The 19608-nt window shown below is 41.2% G+C and overlaps 1 protein-coding gene across 14 annotated transcripts in view; it reads right to left on the bottom strand.

Annotated features, from left to right (window-relative positions):
- Positions 1–19608, bottom strand: part of fbrsl1 (fibrosin-like 1) — a 411124-nt gene that overhangs the window by 67437 nt on the left and 324079 nt on the right. For 13 of the 14 annotated variants that reach the window (XM_027278062.1, XM_027278063.1, XM_027278057.1 and 10 more), the window contains one exon: positions 18555–18584. The exons of the other annotated variant lie outside the window; for it this stretch is intronic. In XM_027278062.1, the coding sequence (XP_027133863.1) occupies positions 18555–18584 (30 nt within the window). The remainder of the gene's footprint in view (positions 1–18554; positions 18585–19608) is intronic. 14 annotated transcript variants of the gene reach the window in all.

Raw genomic sequence — 19608 nt, 5'->3', positions numbered from 1 at the left:
TGCCATTCCTCCAGCCAGAGATTACATATCAGAATGTTCTTTTGGCAGTGCTGCAAAAGAGAGGGGGGAGAGAAAACGTCCCCAAGGTATGGAGAAAAGATCTGACTTCCTTAGAAAGGCATCATAAATTGTTTGCAGTGTGTTCATCTCTTAAAGACTGGGGCTCATCTCAAGTGGATTGAGTCTGTGTGGAGGGGAGGTGTTGGGGAAAATGCAGAGAGACTGGATGAGGTGAAGGAAAATGTGGGGAACTGAAGGACGGGCAGTTTAAGCATCTGGGTTTGGCGGTCAGATAGTCTTCTTCTTGTTGTTTGGAGGCATGACCTGCACTGTTAAGGCCAGCAATCCCATCTGCCAATGACCGCTCTGGCAACACACACAACAGACAGGAGGAGATGAGGAAGGTCAGGCTTATCTGTGTCTGTAGCTGTGTGTGTACTGACAGGGAGTAGAGACATGTATTTGTACGTGTCAGCATGTAAGTGTCTGCTATGGTCTTTCATCACCCGAAGACCCCCTCCGCATCATCCTATTCCCTAGCTGGCCTGCACAAAGTGAATCAACCTCTTGCTGTGCACCTCAGAGCCACAGGCTTCTAATGCCTCCATGTGTTTCCCACTCACTCAGCACATACAGTATCTGCCTTTGATTTGAGTCTGGTCTGAGGGCCGATCGATCACAGTTTAAAGGCCCCTAATCAGGAACAGGAAGGACGGATGAATAAAATCATACATCATGGCTCTCTGCCTGCTGGCCTCCTGCTATTCTCTCTGTCATGCTTTCTCTCTCTTTCCCCTGTCACTCACATGACTGTGTTTGATGTCTAAAAACAACCAGAACTCACAACTCTTTGCATTTGGGGAAAAGGGATGGGGGCAGGGGCACCCAGGATACACCAACAAAGCAAAGGCAAAAAATAAAGAAAAATCTACAAATGCTTCTCATGCAAACAACATGCTCACTTATGTCACCTTGTTTTGACCTAGTGTCATTTTGGAAGAACCAGTATTCTTTTCAGGATACTTGAAAACAATGGCAATATGTATAATTTCCAGTTATATCAGTTAGTTGAACAGCATCTGAGATACTGCATGCAACAAACAAGCAAATGAGAGTGCCAATAAAAAATACTCACCAGTAGCTCTATTTGTTTTGGAGAATCTACCAAATGTAACATGACTTGTGCAGTGGATCCCACTTCCCTAACATAGCCCACCTTGGTGAGAGGGAGCATAATCCACGACAAGCAGAGGAGTTTAAGATGTTGGTGGCCAAAATAATAAAGAGCTAAACAGAGGGGAAAAAGGAGCGAGAGGAGTGAAAGAAAAGACAGTAATAGTGAGTATATGGAGAAGAAACCCAGAAGCCCTCCTGTCATTTGTGACCTGGTTGAGGCTTTTATCTATGCCTTCTCAGATGGAGTCATGTCGAGTGCGCAGAGCGGGAGGGAGGGTTAATGAGCGCCATTGACTACTATCAGTCTCAACGGTGCCCAGGCCCCTGGCCTTTATAAAAGAATCATATCATTTCACCCTAATTAAAAGGCAATACTTTTACCTGGAGGGTGACCCCTATGAACCCCGTTTTCTCTTTCTTTAACAACCAACCCCCTCTCTCATCACTTTTAATCTGTTCATCTGGTGACTTCTTTTACTCTTGATCCTGCTCTCCAAAGAATAGTGGGCTGTAACTGTACATTTTATTATATTTCCTACCAAAAATTAAGAAAAGCAGTGGCTGCAAAACACATGCTTAATGGTCATGGGGAGGTTGAGTAGATGGGGCTTTTTACATGCTTCTCTTGTCACCAATCCCACAATTCAATCGATTGTCTCACCGGTTGTGGGATTAATTGACCCTGTTCTGTGGTACTTGGGACTCATTGCTAGTTTGGAAGGCCGTTTTATTGGATTATTAAACAGAGCAGAGAGTGAGGCCCAGTATCTCTGAAATCCCCCTAATCGTGTTCCATCTCTCTACATCATCTTTTTCTTTCCCCTCCCTTCAAAGTACGATGCAACTAAATAGCCACAGCAGGCATTATTAATGAACTAGAATGGGCGAAAAGGGAGGAGCTCATTTCTTATTTATGAGACGCTAACCAACTGGCAACCTCCCTGACAGTTCTATTAATGATCTTTAGTGGCCCTCAGGCCATTCCATCTCCCTCTCTCTTTCCCAGTACCTGTCTCCTTCCCCTGCTCACGTCCTGCCCACTTGCTTTCCTCTCTTCGCGAACCCCCCATTCTGGCCTTCGTCTCTTAACATGGCAGGATTGAAGCAGGGAGGGAGAGTGGAGAGGTGGGGATGGGAGGTGGTGCAGGCCTGTAATTTGTGCAGGGGATTTAGACATTACAGGGGGAAAAAGGGCTCTCTTGGGACCAGGCAGTTGATCAGCCGTGGCCTCGGTGGAGCAAGCCAGACAAATAACAAATGACAGCTCTGTGATTAAATCAAACCTTCTACTTTAAGTGTTGAAGTATCTGCCTGTCACTAACAATCTAGGGCTTGTTAAAGCTCCCAACCCCTCCTCCGCCACTTAAGAGCCCTGCCTCTCTCCTGCTGTGGATTCCCATCAAGCTTCCATCCCCTCCTCATCCTCAAAACTACTCCCCTCTACCTTCCTCTACCCCCAAAACACATCAATCAAACTGCTCCCTCTGGACACCCTCCCACCTCCTCCCTCCATACTCCTGGCTAGCCATCTACTCTCAGGAGAATCTATGAAGTGACACACACACGAGCGCACACACTCACACTCACTCCTGTATGTGACAAAAACCTCCACATAACATAAGTGGTTTATCAAAACATTAAAAACATTCATGCAAAATGGATATGATGGTTAATACAATGGAATGAAATAATGAAATGATCACAATATATAAAATGTATTTTGTTTAATTTAATTTATAGATATACTAGCTCAAAAAGTTTTTTTTATTGACAAACAAATGTGAATATTCATTGGTCTAAGTGCTGATTAGGGACACAAAGTAAAACAGGCTTGATTTCAAAACCATTTCTATGATTATTGGGTACGCTTCCGTAATTTTTAAATATATTTTTTGTTTAGCCTTTTTTGTGTTGAGCATCTAACAATTTCCTTCCAATTTCTTCCAAAAATACACACTATACAAAAAAAATATTTCAATATCAGGATCACAAGCTTCAAATACCTGGATCAAATGAGCATTAATGGTAACAGACAGCAGCTACCATTTTCACTTCACTCTGGTCTCTATTCAACTCTATCTCTAATCATCTTCAAACCTAATACATACAAAGAAATGCTTAGGGCAGGCTAAGTGGTTTGTGACCACCAGATATGAGGAAACCCACGGACAATCAGTAGTACAGCTTTGGTCTATATTTCCTTGATTTTAGGTTCACGCGCCCCACGTTGTATACAGCACAATCTGTTGTTGTTTGAGTCAAAACAGTCTCAGATGACATAAAAACACTGCATGATGCTCTGCTTTCCTACCTATCTTTGTAGCCTTTTCACACAACATTAACATCATTATGCCTTGTGGCCACAAAAGCTGCCCGCGCCAGGAACCGACACGCTGAGAGTCAAACTGGGGCCATTGGGGGGAGGAGTTCGGGCAACGCCACATTTATGATTTTCATCAGACCCAGCTTTGCTATTACTCCTGGCTTGACTCTATCAGTAGATTTTATTGTCTGCTAGGGTAAATGGAGACAGCATTAACCCCTGTGGTGGGGCCATATATCCTTAACAGTGAATCCAACAGTCTCTGGAATAGCGAACATTTACAACAAGTGTCATAACTGGCTATAATAAATGAGGTACAGGAGGAGCTTGGCTTGGGAAGTTAGCTGACCTTATAAAATGTCTGGCTGCATAGCTGCTCTTCGTCTGTTGGGCAGGTTGGTAATGTCTGAACAGTGACATGATTTAAAGCTAAATTAGTATTCATCACACCAGTCACAAGCCATTAATCTAATATCCCCAACATGAAATGATATGCAAATTGTTGCCCATTGTAATGCTGCACCATGCGTCAGTGCTTCAAAATGGCCACTACTGCATCTGCATCACATGTACTGCACGATAAAAAAATAATATATAGATGCCCTACTTCTCCTCTACTGTTTGTCAAGAGCCAGACTATATACTGTAACTGCCCAGAAGCAATTGTCAACTAGTGTCACTTACAGAAGTAAAATATTGCTGAAATAGGTTTGCACATACAAGTGGTATAATAGATATAGGTGATATCGTATTGACTCTCAGAGTTATGAGTGTTTACTATGGAAAATCACATCAACTATACTTGTTGCTCATATTTTCAGTATTAAACATGATAAAGGAAGTAATGCAAAGTTGGGGCTTTGTTCCTCCCTGAGTCTAATAAACATTCCAATAAGGTAAAGGGTCTTCAGTTAGAACAAAAAAATAACTCTTCATAAAATCCCTGACCTTCTTTCAGCACATTTTCTGGCTATATGCCTATTTATAATGTATACTGTAAATAAAATACAAAGCCTATAGTTTCAATGATGCAATGCACAATATTCATTCCTGCTGCACAGCCCTTATACCTGTGCAAACTGCAGCCAATGTACACCAGCTTCTCACTAATCACTGTCACTGCCACACTATGTAAAAAGAGTACGGAAAATATATATATAATGTTGCCATATTTTAAACATTAGGTGAATGATTAAACATATATAAAATATACTGCAATTCCATAATTAAAGTTCAATATATAATAATATAAAATATTTAAAAATTCATAGTGTTCCATTTTAATTTATGGTAGCACATAATGAAACATAAATGATATGACAATGTTATCGTCACACTAACGACAACTAGAGTTCCAGTTTCTAGAGCACTATTAGTTCTGGGTCCTAAAAAACTTTACTATTGTTATTCTTCTTTGTGACTATTTTCACTAAGCACTAAGTAATTCTTGTATAATTTTATTGACAGCCAGATAGATTTGAATGTACACAGAGCATTGATGTGCTTAAGATGAGTGCATATGCCTAAGGGTGACACAATGTATGGTCATCTAAAGTTATCAGTTAAGTCAATATTGACTTCAGTAATCAGGGATCAGGGATAGACAGTGTAATGCTGTTGTTGAATTATATTTGGACTGTTTAGGCTTGAGCTCTTCATCCACACATGGACGCGTCCAGTTTTACTAAGATGTAAATCTGGCAAAACAAACAATATACCGAGACAATGTTTTTTCTACACCTCGCTGTAGTAAAAGGACACCAGAGGACAATTGTTTCTGGCGGTGTGCCCGGCTTTGAGGCTGAGGCCAGGGTCTGAGCTGTGTCGGGGAATATGCCTGGTGACAGATGCTCGAGAGACACAGGCCACAACGAAGGTCCAGGGAGAGCAATTAGCACAAACGAAGTGACTATGTCGTTAGCTGGTCTTTATTAGCCTCAGTGATCAGTTCAGAGGCCATTAGTCTCCTGTGATCAGAGACTTCCCTGGTTGGCTCGGCCCATTACTGGCATTTGTTAGTTTCAAGGTGGCGAGTACCATGTATTGCTTTCTCGTCATTAAAATTAGACATCAGCTAGTAACTGATGTGTCTGATATTATGAATGGAATGCAGTTTGGTGATTACACGTCAAAAAAAACAAAACGATGTAGCAGGATATTTGAGAACTGAGAACAATATTTCAGTATTTGTATATTTAGTAGTATCTGTTCTTTGACGCTATTGGTAGGGGTATAAATATAGACAGTGCAGACAGTGCAGTTGCACTAGAGCCATAAGGCAGATGAACCGGCCCTCCAACAGGTTATAATAATTAGGCATTAGGGCCCGTTATGCCACTGCCATTTGGTATGTAAAAGATAGATAGATACTGTATTATAATTGATTCCCATCACTTTTAATTGATTCATGTATAATTTTAACTTTAAATTCTGTTCCAATGCAATATTGGGACAAACACAAAAAATGTCACAATTTCAGCAAACATTTGTGGAAATGTTTTTCTATCAGTAGCTTTCATCTGTCAACACTAGTCCTGGCAGTGGCATTAAGAATCTAATTATTTCCATCCTCTAAAGAAGTTCAAGGGTGATGTGTGTCTAAAGAAATAAATTACTTAAGTTGACTGGCTTACTTTACAAATTTTATAATAATTAAAAAAAAAATCTGTTGTGGACATAGTAAGAAGTCATAATGAACATCATAATGTGAATTACTGCATAAGTAATCAGCAGTCACTGCCTTCTGTTCATGTGGTTCTGCTTTGTGTTATTTATTTTCACAGCTATTTCAAGTACTGTATCTGCTGAAACATGCCTACTGGGGAGGGAATTGTCGTACAGAACGTCTTGCTCTGTACCTCATGTGATATCACTGGCTGGTGGGGGGCTCCGGGACATCTTCTTGTACACCTCTCATCTTTGTCCTGTGTTGCATGCTGGGAAAGAGCCGCCCTATGTGTTGTTCCTCTTCTTTGCTCAGGCCCTGAGAGACTTCCCTGCTAATGTTCCCCTCCTGTTTTACAGCAGTACTTCCTGGAACAGCCCCCCTACTAGTCATCAGATGCTACATTAAGGGAGCACTCTGAAGTCTTCCTCCACCACTAAGGGCCCCTGATAAATAACTTATGGGGAGAGGATTCAAAACATCTCTCCTATTACTAGCCTCGATTCATTTTTTACAGTCCCTCGAGCCTCCCATCTGTCCTGCACTTCAAACGATTCTGAATGCTCTGAGATAGTTTCACTATTCTATCCTATGGGATCCATGTGAAGGTAGAGAGGAAGGGGAGGCAGGGATGTAAGAGGGGGGCTGGGTAAAAAGAAAAGGAATATGACAGAGCCAGGAGCTTCGTGCCGAAAGCATCTCTGCCATCACCTTCCTTTCTGACTATTCTCCACAGAAGGGAAAAAAGAAAGCATTTGAAGGAGAGGGAGAGGAAGGAGGAGGGAGGAAAAGATTTGTGGTTGAAGCATCATTGTCCGGCTCAGAGCTGACACTCTCTGTCAAATTATAACACGTCCAACAACTCTGCTTTTTCTCATTCACAATTACAAATTAGTCTATTAGGCTGTCGACTGCCTGTTCCTTCTCTTCTCTGTGCTGTTAAGGGATGTATGTATGTGTGTGTGTAAACCCATAAGGGTGGGCAGATGGGAGGGGACCTTCACTGGGTGGGAGACGGCAGTTTTAAGTCACATAACGAGACAAACAAGCAAACCAACAGTTGTAAGCTGATGTGATGTCGACAGTAATTGTCTTTGATGTGCTAGGGTGGAATGGGGGCGCGGCGGGTCGGCCTTGAAGTGGTAGTTATGGAATATAAATTGGGGCTGCCTGTTTTCTGAAGGTAGAGAAAAAAATGCAGGCGTCCATTTTTTTGCAAAGCCGTCACAACAGCGTTTTAGTCAACCACCCTATCAGCTTAAATGGATTTTAAATTAGCAGTGAGAGCATGGCTAACAACATAGCTCAGCTGAAAGGAGCCCACTCTGCAGAGAGAAAAGCATACATGTGACATGTATAGATTTTGATGGAGTCAAGATTGCTTTCACTGATCCCTTGTACTGAGACCATGATTTTTCCCCCAGCTTTTGAATCAGGCCTATTCACGTTCCAAGCAAATTCAATTTGAGCTGCAGATCAAAGATGTGCATGAGACCAATTTCGTGTAAGGTAATATTAACTATGAGATACTTATTCAAAACGTGACAATCTGATTGAACCAACATCACGATACATCACATATAAATATAATTATTATTCCTTTTCAACAAATGAATCATCATGGCTTTTATCCAACATGTGCATTTTTACAGACAAAGTGGCACCTCTGAAAGGAAATTCATTACTCAACAATACCTCTATCCTATATTCTCTAGTGGGCAAAATAGGACCTCTCTGATTACAGTATATTCTGATGCACATTACTTTCATGCAATCTGGGCTTTAACTTGGTAGGCAGTTCACCCTAAGTCCAATGGTTTCTCCATTTGGGCCACTATTGCAGCCAGTTACTAAACATCAATGCCCAGATGACTATTTCTGCTTTGAACAGTACCCTGTGGATCTAGGTGGAAAGCACAACCAGTGTCTTGAATTCATAAGGCTGGTCTCATTTTACCACTAAGAGAGTAAAGCTAATGAAATCATGCAGGAATTAATTTGTTTAAGGGCTAAACTCTGGTTCTTGGCGGACGATAATGAGCATGCTATGAGGGAACCTCCAACCTCCTCAGTCTATGTTAAGCTACTAGCATCACTTTCATCATCCAAAAAAAAAAAAAGGACACAAGCAAGTCTTTCAAAGGACAAATATGGTGTGGGGGGTTTTGGTGAGCCAGGGTGAACTTAACAAGCAGGGATCTTACAGATTTAAAGGTACTGCTAAAAATTTATGGAGGCATGTTTGGACAGGGGCCACGGTGAACAGCTTGGCCAGCTGAGCAACATCACAGCGGGACGCCTAATAAGCTCTGCGCAATTTTTCACCCCATATTTTATCAATAAAAAAGCAGTTTAAACAGCCTCCCCCCAAACCGCAGCCGCTGCACTGCCTGCCATCTGGAGCCCTCTTTCATTTTATAATCCAACTGTCATTAAAATGCTTCTTGGCAGTTTACAGCTCGTTCCCCCTGTGCAGATGTGGAAGCGATCTTCAGACGGGGCCCTCTGATCAAAGTGTTCGCTGCTGTCAGACATAACACTTACCACCCTCAGGCTACCTTCCAGTCCTATCCGGACTTAATGCCTCCCATTATTTATTTATTTTCACATTTATCAGGTGCACCACTCCCAGCAGAGATCATGTGAGCTCCAGAAGACCGAGACACTGCAGGTTACTAGTGCTGTTAAGGTGCTGGTAAGCAAAGCATGTAACCTCCCTATATAAACTGATGGAGTTCACATTAGTTGAAAGTAGATGGCTATAAGGAAAGGATAACAAGAATGCCAAGTCAATCAATCTGACCACGACTGAACTAATATTATGTTTGGTGGCTGGATGCAACTGAGCTGAAAAGATTTTAAGATCCATCAATCACTGATTGAGATCAACTCTATAGCAGTCATTTATTTTCAATAATTGGCACATTAGTTCAAGAAGAAATATATTTTAGTCTCAAACATACAAGCCACCTACAGTGTATCATGAAATCACACTCCTTGTGTATTTGGAATGAGTTTTTCAGTCCTGATTTAATTGATTTAATTTCCCACAGTAAAACACAACAACGGTGTATTGTTATGAGTGCAGGAGAAAACAACAGTTAGCATGCCAAAAGTAATGACAACAAATATTACAAAAAAAATGGCTGTGAAATTATCATTACTAAAAGTCACTAACAACAGATGAATGTGAGCTTTGTAACCTAATAACATGAGCGTTTCTGGCAGCAGACACAAAGGTGATGGCAGTAGGTCAACCCGCTGGCAGTATCTCTGTATCATATCACGCTGCCATATTCACGGTGTGCACACGCATGACTAGCAGGCTGCCCAGCGACCCGCGGCCTCCTAACTGATGTGGCGCGGCGCGCATGGCGTTAATGCTCCGACTGGGTGTTGATTGAGCTCCCCTAAAGCCAGTGACGCATGTTGCCTTTGTTTGGCAGCCGTCCCGGTGTAAGAACTGGGGCCATATTCCGCCTGTCAGTGCCATGTGTTCGCTCTCCTCAGAGCACAGCGGCTGATGCCACTCAACCACCACCCCCCTACCTCCCACCCCCTGGCATCTCTATGGGCACCCCAGGCCTAGCAGGTCTGCACTAATGAAGTCAAATTAATTTAATGGATGCCCATGCCGCCTGTGTCTGTGCTTCTTGGCAGGGGCACAGTTTTAATGCTGGCCTCTGTCTGTGGCTCTAAACCTCATACATATCCAAGAGCTGCTGTACCTCTTTGCTGAAAACTGACGAGCATATCAGTTTCAGTTGGGCCAATGTGCCCTGCATGACTCAGAATTGATCTTCAGTGCCCATAAAACCTAAAGTGGCAGGGAGAGCTCTACAGTTAACTTCCGAGAGGGGCCAGGTGTGTCCACTAATTAAAGCATACTGAGAAGGTGAAGGGAAAATAACTGGCAAATGAACATGAGTGACAGCCATCGTTAATATCTGCTTCCCTCTTCCCTAGAGCCTAAAAATCCCCCCGTTAACTTTTACGGAGCACCCTTTGATACAATAATTATTTTTTTTCCTGTAATCTTTCAAGACATGTACCTTTTTCCTCGGCTGGTACAGATCAAAGCAGGCTGGTTTTGTGCATAAGGGACGGCAGTGGCTGGGGCTTAATTGAAGGCAGCTGGCCCCTGTGTGTGTTTGGGCCTGATCTCAGTGTGCTCTCCAGGGTTCTCGGCTTTCCACATCACATACACATTCGCCCACGGAAAGTTCCTTTCAGAGCCCAAGTGACGCGAGGGCCTGCAGGGCTTGAGGTCTGGCAGTCGCCAGCCCATCCACAGGCATCTGAGTGTTTAGATTGACTTGGAGATGCTCAAGTGGTTAGCAAAAGGATGGAATATGTCTCTCTCGGTGGGTGGGAGACAGACTCAGACTCAGTGCTCACTTCCTTTACTGTCCATCATCACCATTATGAGGGCTGCAGATGATCCTCCCAGAAAGATGCAAGGCCGTGAAACTTGGCTTTAGTGGGAAGTAATTGGTAAATGGAGACAAAACACAGAGCCTCAAGAAATAACAATGGCCTATGACTTCATGATTAATGTGTGCTGATTTTCCTTGTAAAATTTCTACAAAAAAATATGACTAGCGTACTACTTTGCTGACTGGCCTCTTTGTCTGAGAAGGGAATTGATGCTCTCTAAACATTCTTTTCACAGCCACAGTGGACCTAGGCTCCATTTACTGATGTATTCCTGGCCTAAAAGGAAGCAATGCCTCTTTAGGGAAACTTTATCCACGATGGCGCTGATTCCTAATAACAACAGGGAATTCTATATTTATCCTTGATTGCATATGCCATTTGTTGTGGAAGAAAAGCAAGTCCTCTTGCATTAGGAAGTCTTGTGCAGACAAGCCAAGGCTGGGACAGACATGAGCCTTGGTGCGCCAGCTCTAAACGCACACAAAGTCTGTCTTCCATTTCTAGCCAAAAGAAATGTGTAAGTAATTACAGTCCAACTATGTTTATTGAATAAAAACCCACTTAGACATTATGTTTATGCACGATCAGAAACACTCAAATCTTACATTCACGTACACAAAAACATTTGTGTCTTTTTTCTCTTTCCACAGAACATCTGCACCCAATATGGAGTCAATTTTACTTTTATTACTCATGTGGAAAAATGTATATTGTGCTTGGATTGTTATTCAAACACAGGCCACTTGAAAAACAATAAATTCTGTGCGTTGCTGCTTTGGAGTACAGTGAACACACTGAACACAAGGTCAGTTTAGCTGCCTGTTTAACTTTGTGAAAGATTACTTCCTGGGCTGTGTGTTATGCTTAAGTAGTTATTAAGTGGATGTGCATTAACTGCTGTAGAAGTGCATCATTCAAAGCTTATTACAAGTGAAGTGAGTTTAGGTTAATTACACTGAGCAGGTTTTATGTTTGATAATATGTTCTGTAATCTAATTATGTTAAAAGGTAGATGAAGTTTTGCAACCAATAAAAGCTGTGGCCCCCTTAAAATTACACAGTGATCTTATTTTGGAAGTATTGAAAAAAATCCAAGAAAGAAAGCAGATGTTGATAGTGATGTAACTTTAAATGACTAAAAATCATTTGTTAACAAAAGTTTGTTTGTGAATAAAAGTGTCTGTGTCCACAGTACTAACAATGTTGTACAGATACATATAGTACCAGATAGATGTAATGTAGCACCACAGCTGGTGTAACACTTGTCTTGTTTGATATGGCATGCCATGCTTTCTCTATCATTGTATCACTGAACTGACGCGATCTCTAGCAGAAAATTGTGCAATCGAGCGTTTCACCTGACCGTCACTGAAAACTCCCCCATTACAGAACCAGGGCTCTCAGGTGGGAAAACAGTTTTAGAGGAAACCCACCTCTAAAAATGGATCTGGTTGAGGTGGAGGAAAAATACATACCAAAACCTGGTGTTCATCGAGGCAACAATAACTCCTTCAATAACAATGATCACAAGCTGTCGAGCATGGCTGAGCGGTGACAAGATTTTCACAGAGAGTTGGCAAAGTACTGGTGTTTCAAAGACAGAGGGGCAGGGTGTGTGTTATGATTTTAACAGAACAAAGGGATGACTATTTGTTCTATTAACACTCTGGGCCAACGCAAACAGCTTCACTCAGAGGAGGCAGTAAGTGAAAGAAGATTACTGTTTTGATGCCATGTTATGTTTTCACACCTCCACAGTCACACCTCCAGAGTGGCTGATGTGGTTTTTCTTGCCACAACTCTTCTATTTTCATCTACAATGCCAAAACCGACGCTAACCTTTAAGAAAGAATCTGGACAAGGCTATTGGATGCCACATCAATGACGCTACTGTTGACTGTCCCTGCATTGCTGTATGACATGCATTGCTAGTGACAAGCCGTCTGCTGATGTCAGTTGGCCATGTCTGCTGGCTGGCCCTGCAGAAGCTTCAAGTTTTTCTCTGTCATCACGCCTCATCTTCCCAGCATGCACTGGGGCTGGCCTTCACCGCTAAGCGTGCCCTTACACTCACTTCCCTCTAAGGTTCTACACACACAAATCACATACTGCTAAGACTAAGGGCGTCCTTCTTCCCTTCAGAGACAAATCCAAATGTGCTCCCTGATCACCACATACTTGTGCGCTAAATGCACAACAGATGTATCCCTTGACAACCACGAAATGAAAAAAAAAAAAAAAAAAAAAACATTAGCCTGCAGAGCAGACACAATTTGGAGTTGAACAGGAATGCATGTTTCAAACAGCTCAATCTAAATTAACAGATAAATGTTTCCAGCCGGTTTGTGGTAATAGCTAGATGTGAGGAACATCATGAGATGTTTATTTCTGGCCACTCTACAAAGCCAAAGTCATCATTATTTTCTTTCTAAAAAGTCGATTATGGTGTAACTCTAATCTTAACCTTAACCCTTAAACCTACTGGAGAACATTAATAACTAGGGGCGGTGGTTAATCTTTCATGTTGTATGTTTTCTGTTTTGTTTTACTTTCAGGCTTTGCCAGAAAGTAAAAATTGTAGTTAACAGAGGAAGTAACTGAGTAAGAGGAAAAAGAGGGACAGAATGAGGGAGGGAGGGAGGGAGGGAGAAAGACAAAAGCAAGAGGAGAAAAATGACATCTCCATATTAAGGCCTGTGTTGCCGGTGTCAGGTCTAATTTCACAGTGCCTTGGGGAGCTGAATGCAACCAGTCAGCTCTGGTCTCATCTCGTTCCTCCTCCATTTTGAATCAGGGCCGGCGAATCCCAAGCTGGGGGGAAAGGAATATTACTGGCAAATTGGTTTTAGATTAAAGGAGGTGGCACGGCATTCTGCTTTCTCAGCTCTTTCCCAGGTGCACTTAATCTAATTTCATTAAAGAGATGAGGACGGATGATCACTTGTGTCGAAACACTAAGCCGGTCCATTTTTCCCGTCCATAAAAAATGTTAAGGTTGTCAGCGGCCTGGTGGGTGGCTTATTTGTTATTGAATATGATGACTCTGGAAGACCAATCTGGAGCTTGCAAAGCAGCGGGGGGTTGGGGAGTGGTACGCAGAGGGGGCAATGTACCTACATGAATAAATATTACTATTTCATTTTTCTTTTCCAAGATGGTGGCAGAGGAAAAGACAACACTGGTAATGACAGAAAGAGAGCAGGCAGGAAATAAAAAAAAGAGGAAATATCAGAGGAGGATGAGATTCAAAGAAAAAACAGAGAGTTGAGGGTGGTGGTGGTGTTAACAGATATGTTTAAAAAATCCCTACAGCATGCTTGTTTTTCGTTGCACTGCTAACTTCACAGGGCAACCCACCCCTCCCCAATACATCAGCTGGGAGGATACCATTAGCTGACGAGCTATTACTGATAAGCCGGTAGAGACGCTCCGACGCAGTGATATGGCATTCATTCTGCACACAGCAGGAAGATAAGGGGGTAGAGGAGGAATTAATGTGTCAATCAGTGCCTGTGCTCTGCCCTGGCAGATGAGTACACCGGAGCCATAAAAGAGCTCATAGACAGGATGTGGTAATGGTCCTTGGAGACTCCCCCGGAGACAGATACACTTTCTGCTGAGTGACTGCTCGGCAAATAGGACCAAATAGAATTAGCCGACCCGGGTGTCCTCCACTGTGGCTATGGTGATGCGGAGGTGGCAGTGGTAACACACCTGACACGAGGCCACTGTGTTAAGGGCTGCCGAGAATATAAGGGGCTCATGCTAACGTTTCGCACACAGGCAGACAGCCACTGTATTATTTGCACAGGAGAAAGAATACAGAGGAAATTGGAGGAGCCAGTGAGGTTGGCAAAGTGGGGCCTAACGGAGATAGGATGACACTTCAGGAGAGTGCATGAACAAACGGAGAAGGGATAAATCCCACTGTATTCCTTTCTCTGCCTCTCCAATGACAGAAAACGACTGTCCTGACTTGGAGTGTCTCAGACATGTCAGAGATTGACAGGATTGGCTGGCTAATAGATTACATGTGGAGTAGAGGTTGGGGTGAGAATGCTTTAGAAATGTTTCTTGCAGGTGATAGGACAGCTTGCCAGATTTAAGTGTTACGGTAATAAAGTAAAAAAGCAGAAACAAATAACTTTTGAGACATTTCTCAAGATTAAACCTTGATGAGAATTCAAAATGAGCCAAATAAAAATATCTAACCAAATTATGTTAAATAACAACTCATTCGTAATCTTATTAAATACTTTCCTTGTGACGTCTTGTTATCACAGATGTCACCATTACCCAAGCACAACCATTCATTCAACATATTTTTAATGAAGTATTAAACAACTAACATGTGTTCTGGGGCATGTAAGTACATTTTAATCAACAGTCACACAGGCTGAAAGTCTTCAGACCAAGAATAAAAAATGAATAATGTTTCCATTTCTAATTATGGCCTCAAAGAGACTTTGTCTCTTTGAGGCCATAATTAGAAACTTTGTATAGTCTTTGTATAGTCTTTGTATTGCCAAGTGATTTACCCAACATGTGGTTTGTTCATGAGCATCTTATTTAGCTTGGCTTTGCACAAAGTGTTGCTTTAATAAAAGTATAAAGACAGAGAAAACATAATTCTCCATAAGGAATCCTTAATTATATGGATATTCCCCCCTGGGAACATAAGCTAGCCAATTCAAGGTCAAGACTTTTATTTTTTTAAAGTGAACACTGAATACTTGTCATTGTCCAACATCATGTAATCTTGGACATCAGGTGACTGGCCTCCCAAGTAGAAACGGCAGTGATGAGAACACAATACCCAGAATCTGATTACTTGTTTCTTCAAGGCTGAGCCAATCTACATAAAGATCCGTCTCACAGCAGCCTCAAGCTGAACTGGAAGTGACCTGGCAATCTCCAAAGAATTCAAGTCTGACACTTCCTGGAAACACGTCACTGCTTGCTATCTCAAGCATTGCTTTGATACAAGTGAGCTTCACAATGTGCAACAATCTAAACTGACTTTGCTGTGGCAGCAACTCGTCAGTTTTATTCAAATACAGTGTAACTGATTGCACCCTGGGGGCACACCTGGAAGCAATATTCTAATTAAGTTAATCTGTGAAATCCTGACAATGTGGGTGTTCAGGTGGCTGGTAATCTGATGTGAAAGGACTCTTTGTTTTCATTGGAAAGATACGGGAGGAGCTGGCACCTGTTTCAGCAAAACGTTGCAGAAAATTATCGCTGTCGAGTTATCCTGAGTGCGGGCAATTACAAATGACAGTGTTTGTCTTTCTCCTCATGAAACCCAATTTTTACACCATCGTTTTTTTCGTCCTGCTTTCCGTGATAGCCTGTCAAAGAATTTTTTCCCAGTCTTCTTCTTTCGTCAGCAATTTGCTATGGATGATTCACAACTCTCATCAACTTGATTTTGATAATATGTTTTTCTGAGGAAATGAAAAGGTCAGCACTGCTTTAGCCTCCATCCAGATGTTCTTTTCTTCCTGCCCCCTTGGCAAATTCATGTTCATCAACAGTCAAAGATTCCACAACACTGAAACATGTTTCAAAATAAGCTGCCGTTCATTTGCATTTCATGTTGGCCACAAATGAAAGCTTTCATTGTTCATTACATCTGCTCCTGGGAAATTACCATCATCAGAACAATGGAAAATATCAATACTTACCTTTAGGCCTCTATTATAATAATACATAATAAGTGCTCAAATAGGCTGTTCACATTGTATTTGATTACAATAATAAGATGCTACGTTGGGTGCGGCACAGGTCCTTAATGCTCTATGTAATGAAAAGTTTAAATTATTAACTGATTTGGTATTACTTTTCATGACATAATGCAATTTTTCTCATGGAATTAGAGAATGGGTTTCTTGTTTTCTCACGTATTGTTCCTGTATGTATGTAAGATTCCATCACATGCTGGCTACTAATGCAAAGCTAATGTAAGCTTGCAGAAATTTAGGAGAAATGCTTAGGGATATATTTTTGCACTCTTAGTAATATTACACACAAAATAAGTCCTGTTTGTAATATGTTACAGGTCTGTGTTTGTTACTTCTTAAGTGTCTTTTAAAGGATTAGTTACCCGAAACCCCACAGAGCAGAGCTCTGTCACGTCAGGAGCCTTGGTTACTTTCTTGCTAACAATTATTCATTGACAGCAGTATTTTTACTGTCTATGGGTCTCTGGGACATTACAATATAGGTATCATATTATATATGTATTCATTCTGTAATATTTTTATGAACCAGAATTTACAAATTGTATATCACAAGCTAAAATACCCCTCATGACATCTGACAAGTGTACGAGAACAGATAAGCCTGAACAAGCAAGGCTGTAGTCTGGCTCTTGACATTGACTGTGTAATAATTGGTACAAAATTTAACAATCAGACAGCTGAAAACTTGGCAGCAATGTCTAATAGTCCACCATTTCTTGAACTGTATCCCAGTCCACCTAAACTGGCTGACATAAGTGGTGCCAAACGCCAAATATGGAGCTGTTTTACTAAACAGACAGATTCTGACACTTAACGAACAACATAGCAACACTGCTGAGTTTCTCCATAGTGCTGCTTGTTTTTTTTTCTTTTTCTCTTTCTCTTAGTGGTGTTGTTTAGTATCATAGTATCAAACTTTTATATATGAAATGTCAAAATGTGTGACACTATATAGAACTGAACAGGAAGGAAAACAAAACCCTGAAAAGGAAACACTCAGAGAGCTTCCCTCCTACTTTATTTCCCTCTCTACCCCCCACAGTGATGCCAGAGAGCCGTATGGAGACTGACAGGCCTGCTACGTCTCTCTGTCGTGTCAACTAGCTAGCGCCCTCGGTTCCTTCTCGCTTCAATGAAGAGATAAAAGCCTATTGACTTGCCAGGCTACAGTTAATGCAAATTGGGCCTGCTATCAATGTATTATTTATAGGGAGAGCTGCAGACATTTCCACAGAACTGGGAGCTAAGCTTACAGGAGATTAGGCATGCTATCTCATTCATTTACCAGGGAGTAATTGCTAAACTGTGGAGGAATTAGGATGCGTGAGGTTCCCCAAAGGCGTTTGTAACCAGGTGGCTGCCATCAGACAACCACCTCCAAGTCTGGGATAAACAAATACACAGAAGTGAACCTGATAGAGTACATCTGTCAAATTGTCAAATGGTTCAAACTTGATGATGATGTCATCGCTAAAATTGCCTTTTTTAGAATGCTAATGATAGCTTGGTTTTGTCTTCTATGTCTTACATTTGAGACTTTTAAAGAAAAATAAAGATTACTTTTAAGTCACATTTTACCAGCGCTGGTTAAACTATCAAATGCTTTTTAAGAAATGTCCATAAAACACAAAGAAAATAGACACCTTGTAATTTACTTTCCTAACAATTCTTTTTGTTCTCAAACTTTTATCTCAATTTTGGGGAAAAGGGAATACATTTCTGTGACTGGAACATCATGCATGGATCATCATTCATCCATTGCAAAACTCTCAAATGTAACTAAAACGATTATCAACAAAGTGATAAACTTCTGACATTACTATCTCACATAGGTGATATGTGAAACACGATAAGCCGTTTATTGTGCATAGGATACACTATCAACTAGACTAGAATGTATATTTAAGACATATTCAGGCATAGTGCTCCACATATTATAGATATAGGCCATATTGTTTTATATCAGAAAACATAAAACTAACACTGAAAAACTGTGCTATTGCATTCCTCTTGTCACTTTCTTGCTCTGTAAGACACAAGTCATCAGCAGTGGTGGGACCAGCAAAGTGTCTTTTATCCTTGGTCTTTTTTAGCTAGAAAGACACTAAGACTGTCTTCCTACTTTAGCTGAGAGCTCAAATTTGTTATTCTCAACTCTCAGCCACTTCATGTGGTGGGTGAATAAACACTGGAAAAGCAGTCTTACCTTGTCGTCAATGTCACTCTCGCTGTCACACTGTAACAGAAAAGAGACAGACACATGGAATATAAGGAATTATTCATTTGGCTCCCCCCAGTAGCCCATAATCAGTGCAGATGTTATTTTTGTGTGCAACCTCTCATTCACTGACAGCTTTCAGTGCAAACTACAGAGGATGAAGAGGGAAAGGAGAGTGTGGTAATCTAAGAGAGTTTTTCATGTTTTCAAAAGCAGCACTGACGCACAGAACGACATTCTAGTGTTGCTCTTGCAAATTCAATGCTGTAAATTTACAAAAAGACGGAAAAATGAATAATACTATACACTAACTAGAACCTGTTCAATGACTTTGCATTCAGCTGCAGCTTGTCATTTAGCCTTTAAAATTGGACGATGGTATCTCAAGGACAGAGAGAGCTTAGGCTTTCTGAATACTCAAATACAGCATCTATTAAATGTGGTATTTCAAATCCACCTTGTGACAAACCAGCCTTTAATTTGTATGTTCGACTTCTGCGGGGATAAAGGAACTTAATAACAAGAGAGGTTGTATTCTGAAATATGCCTAGCACGGTCAAAGGTCAAATCACTGTCTGTTCAGTTATGAAGTGAAATGAGTTTTTCTTCAACACTTTAAATTTCACCAGTCAAGTCATTCTACCATTAAAATATAAAATGATCAGGCTCAAATATCTTGGAAGAGGTGAAGCCTTCAAAACAAAACAAAACAAGAAAAAGACAAAAACGTCAGACCTTGTAACTCACAATTGGAGACCCAGAGCCTTTCATTCCTGACACGTTCACAGGCACAAAACTCTTTTTAGCGTATAATAAAAAAAAGGATTAAACTTAGACTAATAATTTTTTTTTTATTCACCCTGCATCTAAAAGAAGTTTGAAGTAAGTCAATAACCCTAGCATACATTACATGTTTGATTTTGTTTTATTCACATGATTTGTTCGACACACATCCCATACTTTCAACCTAAGTGATGTTACACATTTTTATGGTAAGCATAACTTAAATCTAAAAGATACTTCTTCTGTTTCTCACATTAAG

Source organism: Larimichthys crocea, chromosome III (genome assembly GCF_000972845.2).
Source record: "Larimichthys crocea isolate SSNF chromosome III, L_crocea_2.0, whole genome shotgun sequence".
Taxonomy (NCBI): Eukaryota; Metazoa; Chordata; class Actinopteri; family Sciaenidae; genus Larimichthys; species Larimichthys crocea.
The sequence above is the reverse complement of the archived record's forward strand: the minus strand, read 5'-3'. Positions and strand labels throughout refer to the sequence as shown.